Source organism: Electrona antarctica (assembly GCF_951216825.1).
Source record: "Electrona antarctica genome assembly, chromosome: 5".
Taxonomy (NCBI): domain Eukaryota; kingdom Metazoa; phylum Chordata; class Actinopteri; order Myctophiformes; family Myctophidae; genus Electrona; species Electrona antarctica.
The window spans coordinates 55,358,067-55,375,185 of NC_136810.1; the positions used below are offsets into that span (position 1 = coordinate 55,358,067).

The 17,119-nt window shown below is 44.4% G+C and overlaps 1 protein-coding gene across 2 annotated transcripts in view; it reads left to right on the forward strand.

Annotated features, from left to right (window-relative positions):
* The window catches only part of LOC306923664 (transcription initiation factor TFIID subunit 4-like), a 42,668-nt gene extending 26,826 nt beyond the window's left edge, over window positions 1–15,842 (forward strand). For both annotated transcript variants that reach the window (XM_079501887.1, XM_079501888.1), the window contains exons 14-15: window positions 3,873–3,989; window positions 13,189–15,842. In XM_079501887.1, coding sequence (XP_079358013.1) covers window positions 3,873–3,989; window positions 13,189–13,356 — 285 coding nt within the window. In that variant the 3' untranslated portion in view covers window positions 13,357–15,842. The remainder of the gene's footprint in view (window positions 1–3,872; window positions 3,990–13,188) is intronic.
* Window positions 15,843–17,119: the final 1,277 nt, after the last annotated feature.

A 17,119-nucleotide genomic window follows, 5' to 3' on the forward strand; every position in this document is an offset into this window, starting at 1 on the left:
GCGACTCTGGACACATTTTTTGTTGTCTTTCCATCTCTAACCTTTTCTCTCATTCTCTAATTGTTTCCACATAATGTAAAAAAAATATATAATTATTTTTAACTTTTTTTGTTAATGAAAGTCAGATTGCGGCGAGTCCTTGCCCAGATAATGAGTCATAAGTCATCATAATTTTTCGAGATCATGGATTTCACAACGCCACGCCAAACTTTCCAGTCCTTCATTGCCATCCCCAGTTCCTGCTTACTGATGCATGTGTCCCTATAGCGATGACATCGGGGAACGACAGTTTTCTACCTCTGGTCTGCTTTGAGGCAGGACTCCAGAGAAGAAGGGAAGATATAACCTCATTGTCAGCTCTGTAGCAGTGGCCGGCAAACTGTGTTCTTCTGGATCGGACTAGTGAAGAAACACGGGGAAGGTTGCCGTATATTAGATTAGTCGATGGGTGGCTCTTCCAAGACAGATTTTGCGCTCTCATTAGAAGGTGGGTGTACTGTAAGTGCGGCAAAGTGCCATAAGTCATAGATGTCACAGGCATTATAGACTGCCATAGTCTGTTATATTTGACAACATTGATCTATTTTGAACAGATCGTCGTCACTCATCTGGAAATAAGATCTTCTTGGCTAATGGCTAGAATGGAAGAGACACCAATATGTTTGTTTGCGGCCTTCTCAAAGAGAGCACAGAAAAAAACGGATCTTTAAAAGAAGTGTCAAATGTTGCATTGTGATTGAAGCAAATGTCAGTATACCTTTTATGAGAGGTAAAAATCAGCCAGTTATGTCGCCACAGCAATACATCGCTCACGCTAAAGGGACCTACGGTCCACACGACGACACCAGCCATGCATATACATATAAGACGACGTCTATATTAACAGCAGAGATGCATATTAAAATTCTGCTGAATGCATGCCTACACACACACGTGCACAGCTAAATGCATACAGTATGTTCTTCTAGCACCCTAGGGCAGATGACCTCGGCTCCATACTGGCAGTCATGATCAGCTAATTGCTAAAAGGTTAAAAGCCATGCCATGGATAGACCGATAGGGGGCAGCAGTCAGCATGTGTCTGTAGGTGTGTATCTATCAGTGGCCAATTTGCACCTGTGTGAGGTTATTGTCTCCACCAGGCCGAAGGCATGGGGAGAGAGTATGTTTTGCACTCCGTCCGTGTGTGAGTCCGTCCGTCTGTGCGTCCGTCCGTCTGTTACCAGCTAATCTCCGGCACCGTTAACCCGGTCGGTTCCAAATTTTGCACGCACACTCCCTCGATGCCAACGATGAGCCTCTGCCCCAAATGTACGTGAAATCTTTCACAGACTGTAGGCTGAGGAATATATCCCACCCTTTTCACATTGGCCTGTCCAACAGGTGTTTTGTTTTGTTTGCAAAACACATTTTTGGAACAAAATTCCTCAAATCATCCAATTGCCATCCAAGGCGTGAGAAGAAATGGCACCCTTTTCACATTGGCCTAAATTATAGCGCCACCAGGAGGCCACAACCTGACCTGCCCTGGTGGAGACCTGTGCCCCCGAGGGGCACTTTTTCTAGTTGCTTGTGTATTTGCCAGTTTCGTTTGTATGTGGCTGCTCGTGCGTGCGTGCCTGTGCATGTGTGTGGGCGCGTGTGTGTGTGGTCATGTATACAACTTCCCTTCCAATTAACATTACAGCCTCTTAACGAGGATGTTAACCCATTTTGGGCGGGAACCCCTTTTGGTGTTAGCATTATGTTATGCTTTAGCTATTGAAAAATAGCAGATCTACAAGCTCATAGCGCGCCACCGAGTGGCGCGCTACGAGCTTGTAGGTCTGCTATTTTTGAAAAAAAAATATTTATTTCAGAAAACTGGAGGATTTAGAAGATTTATTTTTTTAATTTTGAGGTCGGGCCTAAACGGGTTAACATAGCCTTGAATTATGTCCTCTGTCCATTCGGCTCCTCGTCACTTTCTCCTCCTCCCCCGCAGAAAGGAAGGCAGTCGTTCCGAGGCATCGGCAACATCGCTCTAGAGAGCGACGCCAGCAGGGCTTAACTAGCAAAAGGTTGTTTATACAGGGATTTGACTCTGAGGTATTACATCAGGATGCTGCGTTCGTTGCACTCGGGGAAGGAAAACGTTATGTTTTGATCCAGTGGATCAAAGGGATTTTACTTTTTTTACTGTTTAGCCCGCTATTCTAACATCTGATGTCAAAAAAATGGGTGGAAGAGTTGACAAACGGACCACCCACACATGGCAGATTTAACCACAACTTTGCCTGGAGCTCGTGTTAGTTTCCCAACCTGGCTGGCTGTGTTATCGTCTGTATGTTTCTTTCACGCTGGCATCTGGTTTTGCTTCAACTTTAATTTTGTGACCCTTTTGTGACTCTTTAATTTATATTTTTTTACATTAAAATGTCACTCAGCAGAATGATAATCTATTGGACGTGGCATAACAGGCCCTCAGTCTTGGCCTACAGCTTTTTTTTTTAAAGTGACAGCTCATTTGTAAAAATAAAAAAAAGAAGAAGACAACTCAGCATAGCAGAACGACATGTACTCGGTTCCTTTGCAGACAACATGCAACCACAATAATGTTGTTGTTCCCTGTTCTGGTATTATTCCCTACTTCTGCCGACACAATCAGAAACACTTATTTGTCATGTACAATAGAAAGGGGTTGTCTTACCAGTACATATTATAATGTCGCATAATATGTGACATATATGTGACCCTGTTACTGAAAGCCGACAACTACAGTAACATCTTTAGGCCTCACTCACACCTTTCGATCTAGCATACAACATTGATGCATGCTTGTTGTATGAATGTTGTGAGTGTCATGGCCGCCCCAATGCATTTCCAATGGAAGTCACATGGTTTGTAGTCCACATTTTGGACTACAAGCTGTTGTATGGCTTTCGGTTGTGTTTCGACTGCGCCCCTCCCCCTCATACAACACAAATGTTGTGTCAAACCATGTGACTCCCATTGGAAATGCATTGGGGCAAGCTGTGTCACACCCTTTGTATACAACAAGCATACATCAATCTGTTGCGACCGTGTGAGTGAGGCCTTAGATAGAGTTGTTCCAATACCGATACTGGTATCGGTTATTTGGGCCGATACGGTACCACCCTCAAGTACCCGTACTCGGTACCGGGCCAGATACTCTGACCCGAGTACCAAAACATCTAATTGACACTAGGCTGAAGGAATGCAACGGGAGCAAGTCTGGCCCAACACTGCAGCAAATCGCCAAAAAACAGCCGATCTACAAGCATAAATGACAACTGACAAGTGTAGATTGGAGATCCATCTGCATCTATGAGAAAAAGGGGGTAAAATAAATGGTTACTCAACAAAAACGAAACTACTCTTATCGGTAATCGCGGTATCGGTGAGTACTAAAAAGTAAGTACTTGGCCTGTGCCGTGGCTCAGCGGTCCAGGCACCTTGGCTGGTAATCCAGTCTGGCAGTGTGCCGCGGGTTCGACTCCCGATCCCGACGGCCTTTACTGCATGTCACCTCCCCCATCTCTCTCCCTATTTCCTGTCAGCTTACTGTCTGTCCCTCCATAAAAAATATAAAATAAATGCGAAAGCCACAAAAAACAAACTAAAATAAAAACTCGTACTCTTGTCTGAAAAGAATGGTATTTGGTAATGGTACAACTCTATCTTTAGACATTATGTACTGGTAGGGCCTACAAAGGACAGCAAATAATGTCAATCATCCGATCATCAGGAGTACTGGCTGACGATGACTAATCAGAGTGATTGTAGTAGTATTTGACACAATAAAACACTGTTTTCATCTGCAGCTCTATACTCACATCGTCATGCCCACATTGTCTGCCCTTCCTCCACAGATGCAACAGCAGGAGCAGGCCCAGATTCGGCAACGAGATGCCAACCTCACGGCCCTCGCCGCGATCGGCCCTCGCAAGAAACGCAAGATGGACTCGCCGCGATCCGGAGATACAGAGGTAAGCGTCGCACAGAGGTACCGTACAGTTGGTGCTCAGAGACTTAAACCCTCTGCACGTCACGGACCGGAGTCTCTAAAGGGTCTCAGACTATGCTATAGGCCCCTTTTCCCCCGCTACACCAAAATGTCTTTTCCCCCGCTACACCAAAATGTCTCTCTAATCTGCTTTTCCCCCGCTACACCAAAATGTCTTTGCCACAGAGTAGGGAGGAACGCTAGGGTTCATTTGGAAGTTTGTGTCATGAGGCAATTGTTATTTTCGAAGCAAGTGCGGATAAAAGCTAACCTGACTCCGCCAGATGGGGCAGGGCAGCAGAGAGTACACTGGGTTCCCCCCTCCTGCTCCCATCTGGGAACTCTCAGGCAGACTTGATGCCCGGCCACAAAACGGCCTGGCCAATCAGCAGCAGCTTCTAGCAGCTTCTAGCTTCTAGCTGCTGCTCATTGGCCAGGCCGTTTTGTGGCCGGGCATCAAGTCTGCCTGAGAGTTCCCAGATGGGAGCAGGAGGGGGGAACCCAGTGTACTCTCTGCTGCCCCATCTGGCGGAGTCAGGTTAGATAAAAGCATCAACTTGTACAAATGAGGCATCACCAATTTGATAGTTTTTATGTCAAATTTGCCAATACATTTTCGGATCGTTAATTTGGATCGTAAGCGGTCAAAAATCAATCGCCTATTGCGGTCGTAATGTACGTTTTATTAACTATTTTATTGCCATCTACGCTTATAAACGTAGCTAGGCTATTGGGACCTATCTATTTATGCCTATTGCGGTTGTAAATGATGTACGTTTTATTAACTGTTCACTAAGCCCAGACTAAGTTCTATTTTCGGTGGGTGGACAGGTGTTCATTTCCTCCTCTGGTGGCCATGATGTTTGTCTGTCATAACTTTGTCTCGACCTCTCTGTCTCTCTCTCTCTGGATGCTGAACCTCTGTGTCATAACACTGTGTAGTAATGTGTGAGTAATGATGACAGGACAAAACCAAGGAGTGGGAACTTTTTGTACCTTCTGACCTCTTTCATCTTCACACGCACACACACACTCTCACACGCGTACACAGACACACACACACACACACACACACACACACACACACACACACACACACACACACACACATTACACATATACAGACACCCCACCCCCACCCTGTGGAGTGAATGTGACCAAAGTTGAGTGAAGGGGGTCAGTGTGTGCCTGGAGGCTGATTGTGGGTGTGTCTGCTCTTCACTGGAGCCCGTCTATTTCCCCCCCCCTCACTCGTTCGTCTATTACCCCTCCCTCCCTCCACCCACACACACACACACCGCCCTGAGGGGACCATAGACTTCAGCTCGGCAGAAATGAACCTCGGGCATTGGGGCGTGCCCCCCCGAAGGCGCCTGGCTGCAGGACGCGGGGTCCTGCCTTGCACTCGCCCCACTCCCATCCTCCTCTCCTCTCCCTCCCTCTCTCTCACACATTCGGCCCGAGGCTCATGCCCTCCAGAAGCCCCTCAGACAAAAGCAGAGGCCTCTGTGCAGAAACAGAAAGCACAGGATTAGGGAAGGGAGGGCAACAGAGTTGAGGGGTCCTTGAAGAGAAGGGTGGTGGTGGGGGGGGTTGCTTAGGTTCGCTGAACTTTGGGTGATATGTGAGCTATTTGCTGGCCTGCAGGTTTTAGTTACACTGCCAGGGGGGTGTTTTTATCTCGATTCTGGTACGGTACGTACTATGCTAGTTTTGTGTGTCAAGTAAGTCGGCGGCATTTATGAGGGAGCACGCCCCCTCAAGCCTAGCCTCGACATGTCAGGCGTTTATGATAAACATGAATTGGTTGACCCAACGTCTCAGACATCTGCCTGGGGTGAGCCGCTCGCTATACGGTCGCTTATTTACTGTTTTAAGTGAAAATACAAAGCCTTGCCCTGTATTGTTTCGCAAGTATTCATAACAGCCTTGTGCCTCGGAGGTGTTTGGAGAGGAGGGGGGGGGGTTAAGGGGGGGCGTGGTTGATGTTGCCTATCTGAAGCCTGAGTCGGCCACACGGCCGTTGGGGGAGCTTAGGGCCACGCTGACGCTCCTCGAGGGCGGATTAGATGGAAGGAGGCAACAACCAGAAAGACTCTGAAGTGAAAGGAACAGAAAACCATTTGTGTTTGACTTGCATAGCACAGCTGGCTGGACCCAAGGTTCTTCTTCTGAAGGATATTTCTTGGCGAATCCCGCGTGGATCGCTGTGCCACTGAATGTGTGATTAGACAGAATAATTGGAGCATCTCTCTACACACTACACAGGATATATGACGATTTGATGTTTGGGAAGCACTGTAGCCAAATTGGACACACCCCTGGGTATATTCATGCATGTATGATGTACTGTGCGTGCGTGCGTGTGTGCGTGCGTGCGTGCGTGCGTGCGTGCGTGCGTGCGTGCGTGCGTGTGTGTGTGAGACTGTGTGTGAGACTGTGTGTGTGTGTTTGTGCGTGCTCGTGTGTGTGTGGTGCAGAGTAGGAGGTTAGCGTGCCTGCAGGCTGTGGAGCTTCATAATGCTCTGATTGTGTTCCTGTGTGGACCTGGAGCCTCATTCCTATCCTCTGGTGTCAGCTCTGCCCCTGGGGCTCTGCTTCCATAGAAATAGTAGCCTAGTTATCTACTGACTATACAATGGCTACCACTACCACTGAACTGCACCATGAAAAGATGGAAGCCTAGCCCGTTTTCAGCTGCGTTCAAGTTGGTTCACAAACTTTTCTCTTTTTTTACCCCCCTCAGGAAAAATGATAGCCTAGTTGTTTATGCACTAGCTCACAAACAAAAAAAGACATTCGCCCTCACCATAACATTGGAGAAGTACAAGCTGGACCATGATATTTTTACAAATATATTTCAGTTGGTTTGGTTATTAACCCATTTTGGGCGGGAACCCCTTTTGGTGTTAGCATTATGTTATGCTTTAGCTATTGAAAAAAAATAGCAGATCTACAAGCTCATAGCGCGCCACCGAGTGGCGCGCTACAAGCTTGTAGGTCTGCTATTTTTGAAAAATGACCGAAAACTGTCAGGATGTAGAAGACATTTTTAGAATCTGATCTCAGGTCAAAATGGATTAAAACATATTTCTTTCTTTGTTCTTTTTCTTTTTTTTGGGTTGGGTGGGGGGGTGTATTTTTGGGTTCTGCTCACACAAATCATAGTTTTTTTTTCACTCACTGGCTCAAAAAAGAACAGCCATCTAGGACAAATTCGGAAAGGCACAGGGCCGTTTTCAACCAAGTTCCCAAGTTGGTACCCAAACTTTGTATTTATTTTATTCACCTCTCCCCGTCAGGCTCTGTTCAAATTGTAACTTTGGTATGGTAGGTAGGTAGCATCACTGGCCCTCCGGCCAACAGCCGTTTTGGCAGCACATTGGAAAGGCATACAACTAAACCCTTTTTCAACTATGCCACCAGGTGGCCTGGGCCATGGCTCAGTGGTCCAGGCACCTTGGCTGGTAATCCAGTCTGGCAGTGTGTCGCGGGTTCGACTCCCGATCCCGACGGCCTTTACTGCACGTCTTCCCCCCCCATCTCTCTCCCCATTTCCTGTCAGCCTACTGTCTGTCCCTCCATAAAAATATAAAATAAAGGCGAAAGCCACAACAAAAAAAAAAAACATTTAACTATGCCACCAGGTAAAAAGACATGTCACACACCTCCAGCCAGAACACCAACCGTGCTATATTTACCTGAGGATTAACTCAGGAAGTGGCTCTCTGGTAGGGAACATTCTCTCTCTCTTTCTCTCTCTCTCACACACACACACTAACACACACACACACATACACACACACACACACACACGTCACACACACACAAATGTTCATTTGTGCCCTGCGATGCTCTTTCAAATATTTCACCCCCACTGAACACGCCCGGAGCCATTTCACTTCAGCCGGCATGGGAAGCGATGCTTCAAGTCATCACCGCCGCTGTGTGAATTTAGGATTTATTCTGTTTGGATAATATACTGTGTTGGGAAACACACAGCCAGGGCTTGTCGGAGCAAAGTCTTGTGCTGCCGTATATGGCTAGCAGCCATATAGTCCATAGGGGGGGGGGGGGGGCGTGGCTCTTTGCCTGTGGGCTATGGACACACCTTTTGATATATAAAGGTGTGGCGATCCTATTACAGGTCTGGGCCGAGTGTGTGATTACTGGTGTTGTGTGTGAGGTGTAGTCTGTCGGGGGTTTTTTTACCGATGATTCAGAGAATAAGTGACGATGGGTCAGGAGGGGGTGCATACTTAGTTTAGACTAGTCATTGGTTAGACATGGGTTAGGTTTAGGTGTGCTGCCCCGTGGGAGGTTAGGTTTAGGGTGAGGGTTTGAGATAGGTTGTAGTTGTAAAAATAATGACTGGTCTAACCAATGACTAGTCTAAACCAAAAACTGTCTAAACTAAGTACTGCACCCGTCAGGAGGAGAACGGTTCTAGGGATCATGTTCATGAAGGACTTGCATTTATTTATTCCATTTTATATTTAGGAAATTTAGCTCATGCTTTATACTGTATGTAATTTGCTGCTGAACGCAGCAGAAGAATAATCGTCACACTCTAAGCATTATAAACAGACCAAAGTAAGGAATGTTAGAGTCCAACGACCTGACTGTAGGTGTAAACACTCTAGTCCTTGGTTACAATGGTTACGTGTAATGGAGATTGCGGTAAAACAAACAAATTATAGCCAACCACGAAAAGGTGAGAAAAGTCCTCAATCCTGCTGCATTCGTAGGAGCCAGTTTTTCCACTACTGCTGCTTGCTTGCACAATTAGCTTGATTCCCCCGAAGGCTGACTCCCACATCCTCCTCGTGGAGGTGTCTTGACTCCCATATTGTACAATACATCCTCCTACGTGTACATGTGGCCCTCACCTTCACTTAATGTGGCCCTCAGGTTAATATCAGAATACTGATATAGTATTGATTTCAGCTTTAGATATTATGCAGCCTACTATAGAGCGTCGCAGTCCCGCCCCCCTACCAGGGCCCAGGAAATGATTCTCCGTTCCATTTTCCTCATAGACTTTTCAAAAAAGTAGTTATTTAAAGACCTTTTTTAAGCGTCGTACAAAGCCAACTCTTGTCGTGACAAATCATGACAACAAACACAATTTTTTGGGCCAAAAAAAGTATTAGAAAGAAGAAAGAAACTTTTTTTCTTTATAATTATTTGTTTGGTCCAAAATATTGTGTTTATTGTCATGATTTGTCACAACTCGAGTTGGCTTTGTCCGCGGCATAACCGTCTTTAAATAAATACCTTTTGAAATGGCTATGGGAAAAATGCATTTCCTGGGCCTGGCGTCGTCATGACAGGGGGGGCGGGACTGCGAAGCTCTATAGGGGGAGAGCGCAGTGACGCGTTCGGTAGGATTTTTGGCTTATTTGGTCGCCATCTTGCTGCCTACATGTAGGCTAGTTAGGATGCTAGGCTACTTGGCTGCCCAGTCTGTAGTTCGTAAGTTTGCTTGTCAGTGACGCTGGTGTGTACACTGTCACTGCAGTACACTATCTTCCATCTCTCTACTATCTTTGACTTTGTCACAACTCTTCTACTCTATGGCTCTGGATCGAAGGTGGTATTATTATTATTCAGCGGTCCAGGCACCTTGGCTGGTAATCCAGTCTGGCAGTGTGCCGCGGGCTCGACTCCCGATCCCGACGGCCTTTACTGCATGTCACTCCCCCCATTTCCTGTCAGCCTACTGTCTGTCCCTCTATAAAAATATAAAATAAAGGTGGAAGCCGCAAAAAAAAAAGATTTAACAAAAAGAAAATGTTTGGGTGTTCTGATCCGATAGCCGCCTCCCCTCCCCTCACGTCAAAACAGTTCTCAATGTTTACATCTTACCTGACGAGAAGACATGTGGACATATCCTTTATGGAACCAGGGAGAGCGGGAAACACACCACGAGAGTGACGAGTGATCAGTCAAACATGTGTTCTCTCAACCGTCTGGGCACCTAGGCTGCCAAGCCAGCCTGACGGCGTGCCGCGGGTTCGACTCCCGATCCCGACGGCCTTTGCCGCGTGTCTTCCCCCATCTCTCTCCCCATTTCCTGTCAATCTACTTAGTTTCAACCTATCAATAAAGGCAGAAAAAGCCAAAATCTTTTAAAAAAAAATATGTGTTCTCTCCGCAGTAAATAAATAAATAGCGTAATGGTGTTACCGTGTCCGTGACCACAACGCAGATCTGTCTGTATGCGATCTGACCATTATTATTTTGATTACACCGTCATGTTCGTTTGAGGACAGGCAGAGAGAGCAGAGCATACATTGTGTTTGGGAATGTTGCTGAAGGTTATGTTATTTTGTCAGCTGACACCCAAATCAAAGAAACCTACAGCGTGTGTTTAATGATTTGATATCTCCGACAGTCGACGCACTGCGAGGCTACAATGGAAGCATAATTCTGACGGCCCGCAGTCTGACACCCAAACCACACAGTGTTTATTTCATTATTTTATATCTACAATGCTTATGTCTCCACAGTGAGGCTGGAAAATGTAGCCTAGCAGCCTACTACTATAGCCTACTGGCCTACTGCTAGGCAGGAAAATGGCAAGCAGAATAACCCGTTCTGAGCGACACTCCTCCCTACGCTCTGGCCCTATTGAAATGTTTGTAAAAAGAAAATTGTCCAATGTATTTTTATTTGAGTTAATAAAGTTAACATAAGTAATAAGTATAACTAAATGCATTTGAAATGTAATAAATCATGTACTTTTCAGGATTCAAATAAAAAAATAGCAAAAAAAAATATTTGGGATTCCAATTAAAAACTTTGACGCGTTTTGAGCTTGTAGATCGGCTATTTCTACTACTTTCGTGTGACATAGAATGACAAAGTAGGGAATTAATTTACAAAAACAAACAAAAAGCTAATACAGAGATAAGAAGTTGCCCAGCCCTTCTCCTGTGCATAACGCTCAGTGGTGGAAAAAGTACTCAATTGTTTTACTTAAGTAAAAGCACCAATACTGCAATTTAGAACTACTTCGTTACAAGTAAAAGTACGGAATTGAAAATGTACTTGAGTAAAAGTACAAAAGTATTGGCATCAAAATGTACTTAAAGTACTAAAAGTAAAAGTACTCATTGTGCAGAATGTGCCATTTCACAAGTTCCAAATGTGTACAAAATCTATTGAAAATAGCAGATCTGCCTGGGCCGTGGCTCAGCGGTCCAGGCACCTTGGCCGGTAGCCCAAGTCTGGCAGTGTGCCGCGGGTTCGACTCCCGATCCCGACGGCCTTTACTGCATGTCAGTCCCCCATCTCTCTCCCCCATTTCCTGTCAGCCTACTGTCTGTCTCTCTATAAAAAATATAAAATAAAAAAGGCGAAAGCCGCAAAAAAGAAAATAGCAGATCTACAAGCTCACAATGCGTCGTGTTGCAACGCATTGTGAGCTTTGTAGATCGGCTATTTTCAAATGGGCCGAAATGTAATAGGGTTGAAGTGGTTATTGTATGTTTTCTGATCAAAATTAAAATCTCCAAAGTAACTAGTAACTAAAGTTTTCAAATAATTGTAGTGGAGTAAAAGTACACATTTTGGCTCTTGAGAGATGTAGTGGGAGTATAAGTAAAAGTACTGGAAATTGGAAATACTAAACTAAAGTACAAATACCTCAAAATTGTACTTAAGTACAGTACTTAAGTAAAAGTACTTAGTTACTTGATGCTCTCAGAATCCTGCCGAGGCTCCCAAGGTGGACAAGTGCCAGTCATCCGTTTGTAAACAGTGGTGTTCCCACTCTGGATGCTGTTCTCAGGAGTCTAATGTACAGTTTTATGACGAGGTTGAATGACTCAAAACAACGAAATCATAATGACTTTGGCCATGCCCAAGAAGAGCAGCATCATGTACTCCTCCTGCTTCTGGAAACACTGGAGAGAGTGTCTGTATGTTTTTCAGATTTTTGTGTTTTTGTTGCCGTTTTTGTTCTGTTGTATTGTCCCCTCTATAGTCGATTGTTATGGACCATGTAGTCTGAAATAACCCATTCTGGGGCGGGAACCCCTTTTGGTGTTAGCATTATGTTACGCTTTAGCTATTGAAAAATAGCAGATCTACGAGCTCGTAGGTCTGCTATTTTTTTTAAATCGAAGAAACCACTGACATAGAAACATAGCTTTTTCAGAAAACTGTCAAAGTCATTTGTCACACACGTTACCGCAGTGAAATTTGTTCTCCGCATTTGACCCATCTCTTGGAGCGGTGAGCCGCAGCCAAGGAGCGGTGAGCTGCAGCGTGCGCCGCACTCGGGAATCATTTGATTAGTAGATTTGACCCCCAATCCAACCCTTTGATGCTGAGTGCCAAGCAGGGAGGCATTGGGTCCCATTTTTACAGTCTTTGGTATGACCCGGCCGGGGATCGAACCCCGACCTCCCAGTTTCAGGGCGGACATTCTAACCACAAGGCCACTGTCTGGTACTCCGGATGTAGAAGACATTTTTTAAGTGGTGCAACCACTTCCTTAAGTGACTATGGGCAGTATTATGTGTGTCTTAAGTACCAGGTCTTATTACTTAACTTAAGACCTGGAGGCGTGATCAATGCCATTTGGCTATTCTGAGTGGCCAAACAGCATTGACTACGCCTACATGTCTTAAGTTAAGTAATAAGACCTGTTACTTAAGACACGCATAATACTGCCCTAAGTGTGTGGGTGGGTGGGTGGGTGGCTGGCTGGCTGGGTGCGTCTGAGCACGAAAACAGCATGGTTTTTTTTCACCACCTGTGCGCAACCTAACACACACACAAACACACGCACATATTAACTGTATATATGATGATTTCGGGTGTGCCAGTACAGTACAGTGACAGTACAGTACAGTGGAGGGTACAGTAGAGGGACCCCCACACGGTAACTCTGTCATTTCTCAACCGTTTCGGATGCGGGGCGGCTCGCCGGAATCAGGCCGGCACCCTGGGTGCGTTCCTGTAGGTCTGGAACTCCCCCCCCCCCCCCCCCCCCCCACACACACACACGGAGTTCCACCACTCACTTCACACAGATTTCTTTCTGTTATATTATCACCTGTATAGTTGATTGTTATGGACCATGTAGTCTGAAATAAAGATTGATTGTACTTTTCCACCACTGACATTAACGCTTGCCCTCCTTCCCTCCCTCCCTTCCTCCCCTCCTCCAGGTGGCTTCGGGCTCAGGCGGGGGCGGCTCGTCCAGCACGGCCGTGTCCCCTCGCGGGGGTCTCCGTCAGAGGATCACGCGGGTCAACCTCAGGGACTTCATCTTCTGTCTGGAGCAGGAGAGGACCACGGCCAGGTCGTTGCTGCTCTACAAGGCACTACTGAAATAAGGTGGCCCCGGAGCCCTCAAGGATGCGTACTCTGCCCACTGCGGATCACACTTTGGTTTTTGTTAAAAAACATTTTTGGGGGGGGCCTATTTTCGCCACTGCCTTAGCCCTTAAAGCTGCTATAAGCAATAATATGTCAACATTTTAATGACGTTGTTTTTTATTTATTTTTTGGTATTCAGACAGCCAGCAATGGGTAGAACGCTCCCAAAAAATCGAGTCTCTGTGACACATCTAGGGGCCGCAATCTGCATTCAAAGATTTTCCTAGAAGCTTTGTCATTGGTCGATTTGCCTGTCTGCTTCCTGATTGTCATTGCGACCGGGTTCTTTTTCGACCAATGACAAAGCTTCTAGGAACGTCTTTGAATGCAGATTGAGGCCCCTAGATGTGTCACAGAGACTAATATTTTTGGGGGAGCGTTTTACTCATTGCTGGCTGTCTGAATACCAAAAAATAAATAAAAAACAACGTCATTAAAATGTGGATATATTATTGCTTATAGCAGCTTTAATTATCCCCAAACTATTTTGAAAAACATTTTTGAAATGTTTTTCAAAATAGTAAAAAAAACAAACAAGGCAAAGACGTTTAGGGATAAAGGGGTATAGGCAATGACGAAAATAGAGCCATTTATGCCCCCCCCCCCCCCTCCTCCTGCCCCCCTTTTTACGTTTATTGTCCCCTATTATGAATTGGGTAGCCAAATCCTCCGTAAGACCTCCGTGCCCCTCGCATACCTTCATGGTTGACCTGCAACTCCTTAACCGAGTCTCCGAGATTTCAATTTGGGCATGATTCTCCACCCGTAACAAGATGTCACTTTTCAACATGTCCGCGTGTCTAGTTTTGGGGCCGATAGTATTTTTATGTTACATTTTTATCACACATGTTAACAGAAACACAAACAAAACCATATATCGTGTTGCAATGTAACACTAGTGTATGTGTTCCCAAAAGAGATACAAAATATGCTGAAAATGATACGTTTTTTTAAAGTAAAAAAAAAAAAAGTGTAGTTTGATAACTAGGTGAGATGTTGAATCCTTGTTGGCAGAAATTCTGCCAGGATTGTTTTTATTTGCTATGATGGCTCCAGCGCTGTACCTGAAGAGGTGCCTTTTTGAGAGTCTGTCCACACTTCTCCATGAAAAAAAAAATCCAGATCATGTCCGCTCTTTTTTTTTTTCTCCTTGCTAATTGTAGCCCAAATACAACTCACTCAGGATGCTACGTAACGACAGGCTCACGGGCTCTCTATTTTGTTTTCACCTTACTCATCATGGTTTAGTTCTGTCTATCAAAGTCTGTATAGGAACGGACGCTTATACACCCGATCATGTTAACGTCATGTTTGCATTTTTACTGTTGTCTGAAGGCTGAATGTCTAACTGTGTCCGCGTCAAATCTCCATAGTTGTCAGATGAATGTACCGACAGTACTGTGGCGTTTCCTTGGTGATGTACACAGTATGCATGGTACTACGAAAGGTGGTTTGTGTGCGTGTGTGTGACTGTGTGTGTATGTGTGTGTGACTGTGTGGTGGCTGTGTGACACTGTGTGTGACTGTGTGTGTGGTGGCTGTGTGTGTGTGACTGACTGAGTGTGGTGGCTGTGTGTGTGTGTGTGTGTGTGTGTGTGTGGTGGCTGTGTGTGTGTGTGTGTGGTGGTTGTGTGTGTGTGTGTGTGTGTGGTGGCGGTGTGCATGCACGAGTGGAAAGCATGGCTCTCTAGGATAAACTGTGAACACAGTTACATTTGTCTGGCTTTTTTTTGTTTTCTTTGGTTAACACAAGCTATCCAAGTTTAGATTACAATCAGCGGAATCAGGGAGCTGGCTCTCCCGTTAACATTAATTCACGCTGCGATCATGAAGGGTAAAACAAACAAAAAAAAGATAGCAAATGTCATATGAAACAACATTCCTGTGATTTTCCTCAAAACAAAAATTCCCCTTCAAATGGATTTCCCCTCCCTCATCCTTCGATCATTGTGTAACAATGATTTGAGCCCAACCCGCTAAAACGCTTTAGGATTCACACGATAGCCCAACTTGTTTAACTGCTTCCATTATTGATTCGTCATTGTCTTGATTGATTATAACACGATTTGCTTCACGGTTTTGTTGTCAAAGGCGTCAAAGGCTGTTTTTAAGTTTAAGTTTGTTTTGGAAAGACTGTGCATTCATTGAGGGTTTTTAACGCTTGAAATGTCTTTTTTACAAGTAACGGGCATTTGGTTTGTATAGTATATAGATCTAATTGATGATTGGAGCTGTGGTGTTTGTACAGTTAACTCAGTAGGAGCCTGGGTTCTTGGAGACACCCAGCTTAAAAAGTATCATCTGTTGGAAGGACACATTTTTGTGACTATTTATATTTCCTACATTCTGTATTCAATCCTGACACATTTCAGGCAATGCAATTTTACTATTGTTTGTACCTTTGCAAAAAAAAAAAAGAACTAAATAAAGAAAATTATAAATACGTCTTGTTTTTGGTATGGCTTTACCGTCAGTGATATCTGTCTGTTGTAATGTAATGTAATGCGTGGCGACAGGTTGTATGGGAAATATTCATCATGGAATGATGAACATTTTGATCTGCTCGTATAAGTCGACAATGATTTCCAATGTGTAGATTTAACCAATTTAGGCCTGACCTCAAAATTAAAAAAAATATATTCTAAATCCTCCAGTTTTCTGAAATAAATATTTTTACGATTTTTCAAAAATAGCAGACCTACAAGCTTGTAGATCTATGAGCTTGTAGATCTGCTATTTTTCAATAGCTAAATTATAACAATGTTTAAAACACCAAAATGGGTTCCCGCCCAAAATGGGTTAAAAGCCAATGTGTGAAAAATGGTCAACACGTTTCAAACATTGTGTGATAAATATTTCCCCATAACTCTCACTGCTCTCTCAGAACATTCTGCCATAGCTTTCTTCTAGTTTGAGTTGCAGAGGTGTGAAAACAAGACAACAGAGACCATTTTGACTTTTTACCAATACATCTGTACAAATGGAAAACTTGTGACACAAAGCAAGCTAACAAATACATTAAATATATCTTTTCAAAATCGCTCCTTATAAAAAAGAATTAAATTATGTGCCTCATGGCACCAAAGCACAGATTTAAAAAAAAATACCTTTTCAATGAATTTGTATACACAACATATTCACCAAGAAAGTTCTCAAACAAAAAAAAACAAAAAAACATTTTGATTCTTATTACAAATATCTACATTTGTAAAGGGAGAACTCTTGTATAGATGTTGAACAATGTATCCTTTGTTCCCGAAAGGAGGGGCCTAGATTCTGGTATCTATTAATTACATACATACTTGGATTTTGTTAATTTCCCCCCGACAAATATTTGTGTCACGGGACTTGGAAGCTCGATTGCTTTGCAGAAGCTACTAGATTGCGTCATCAGTCTCATACTGAAAGAGGAAGGACATTGGATGATTGGTCTTTAAGTAGCTACTTTTCAGTCCAGGGTGCACGTTTAGATTTTTCAGAGTCTCTAATGAAGAGATGATATAGCACTCGTCCAAAAAAAAAAAAAAAGAGATATCCTTTTCTGCAACGTGATCCAAGTCTTCAGGTCTCGACAAGATCGGGTCTTATTTGCTGGCTCGGCATTGCCATTAGTGCACGAGGATATTCCCCTCTGGCTACTGGAGAGACATTAGAAAGGATCCAGACGTTGCTGTTACAATTTGAGTTGGTATAATGGCGACGACAACTGCCACGAGGAGT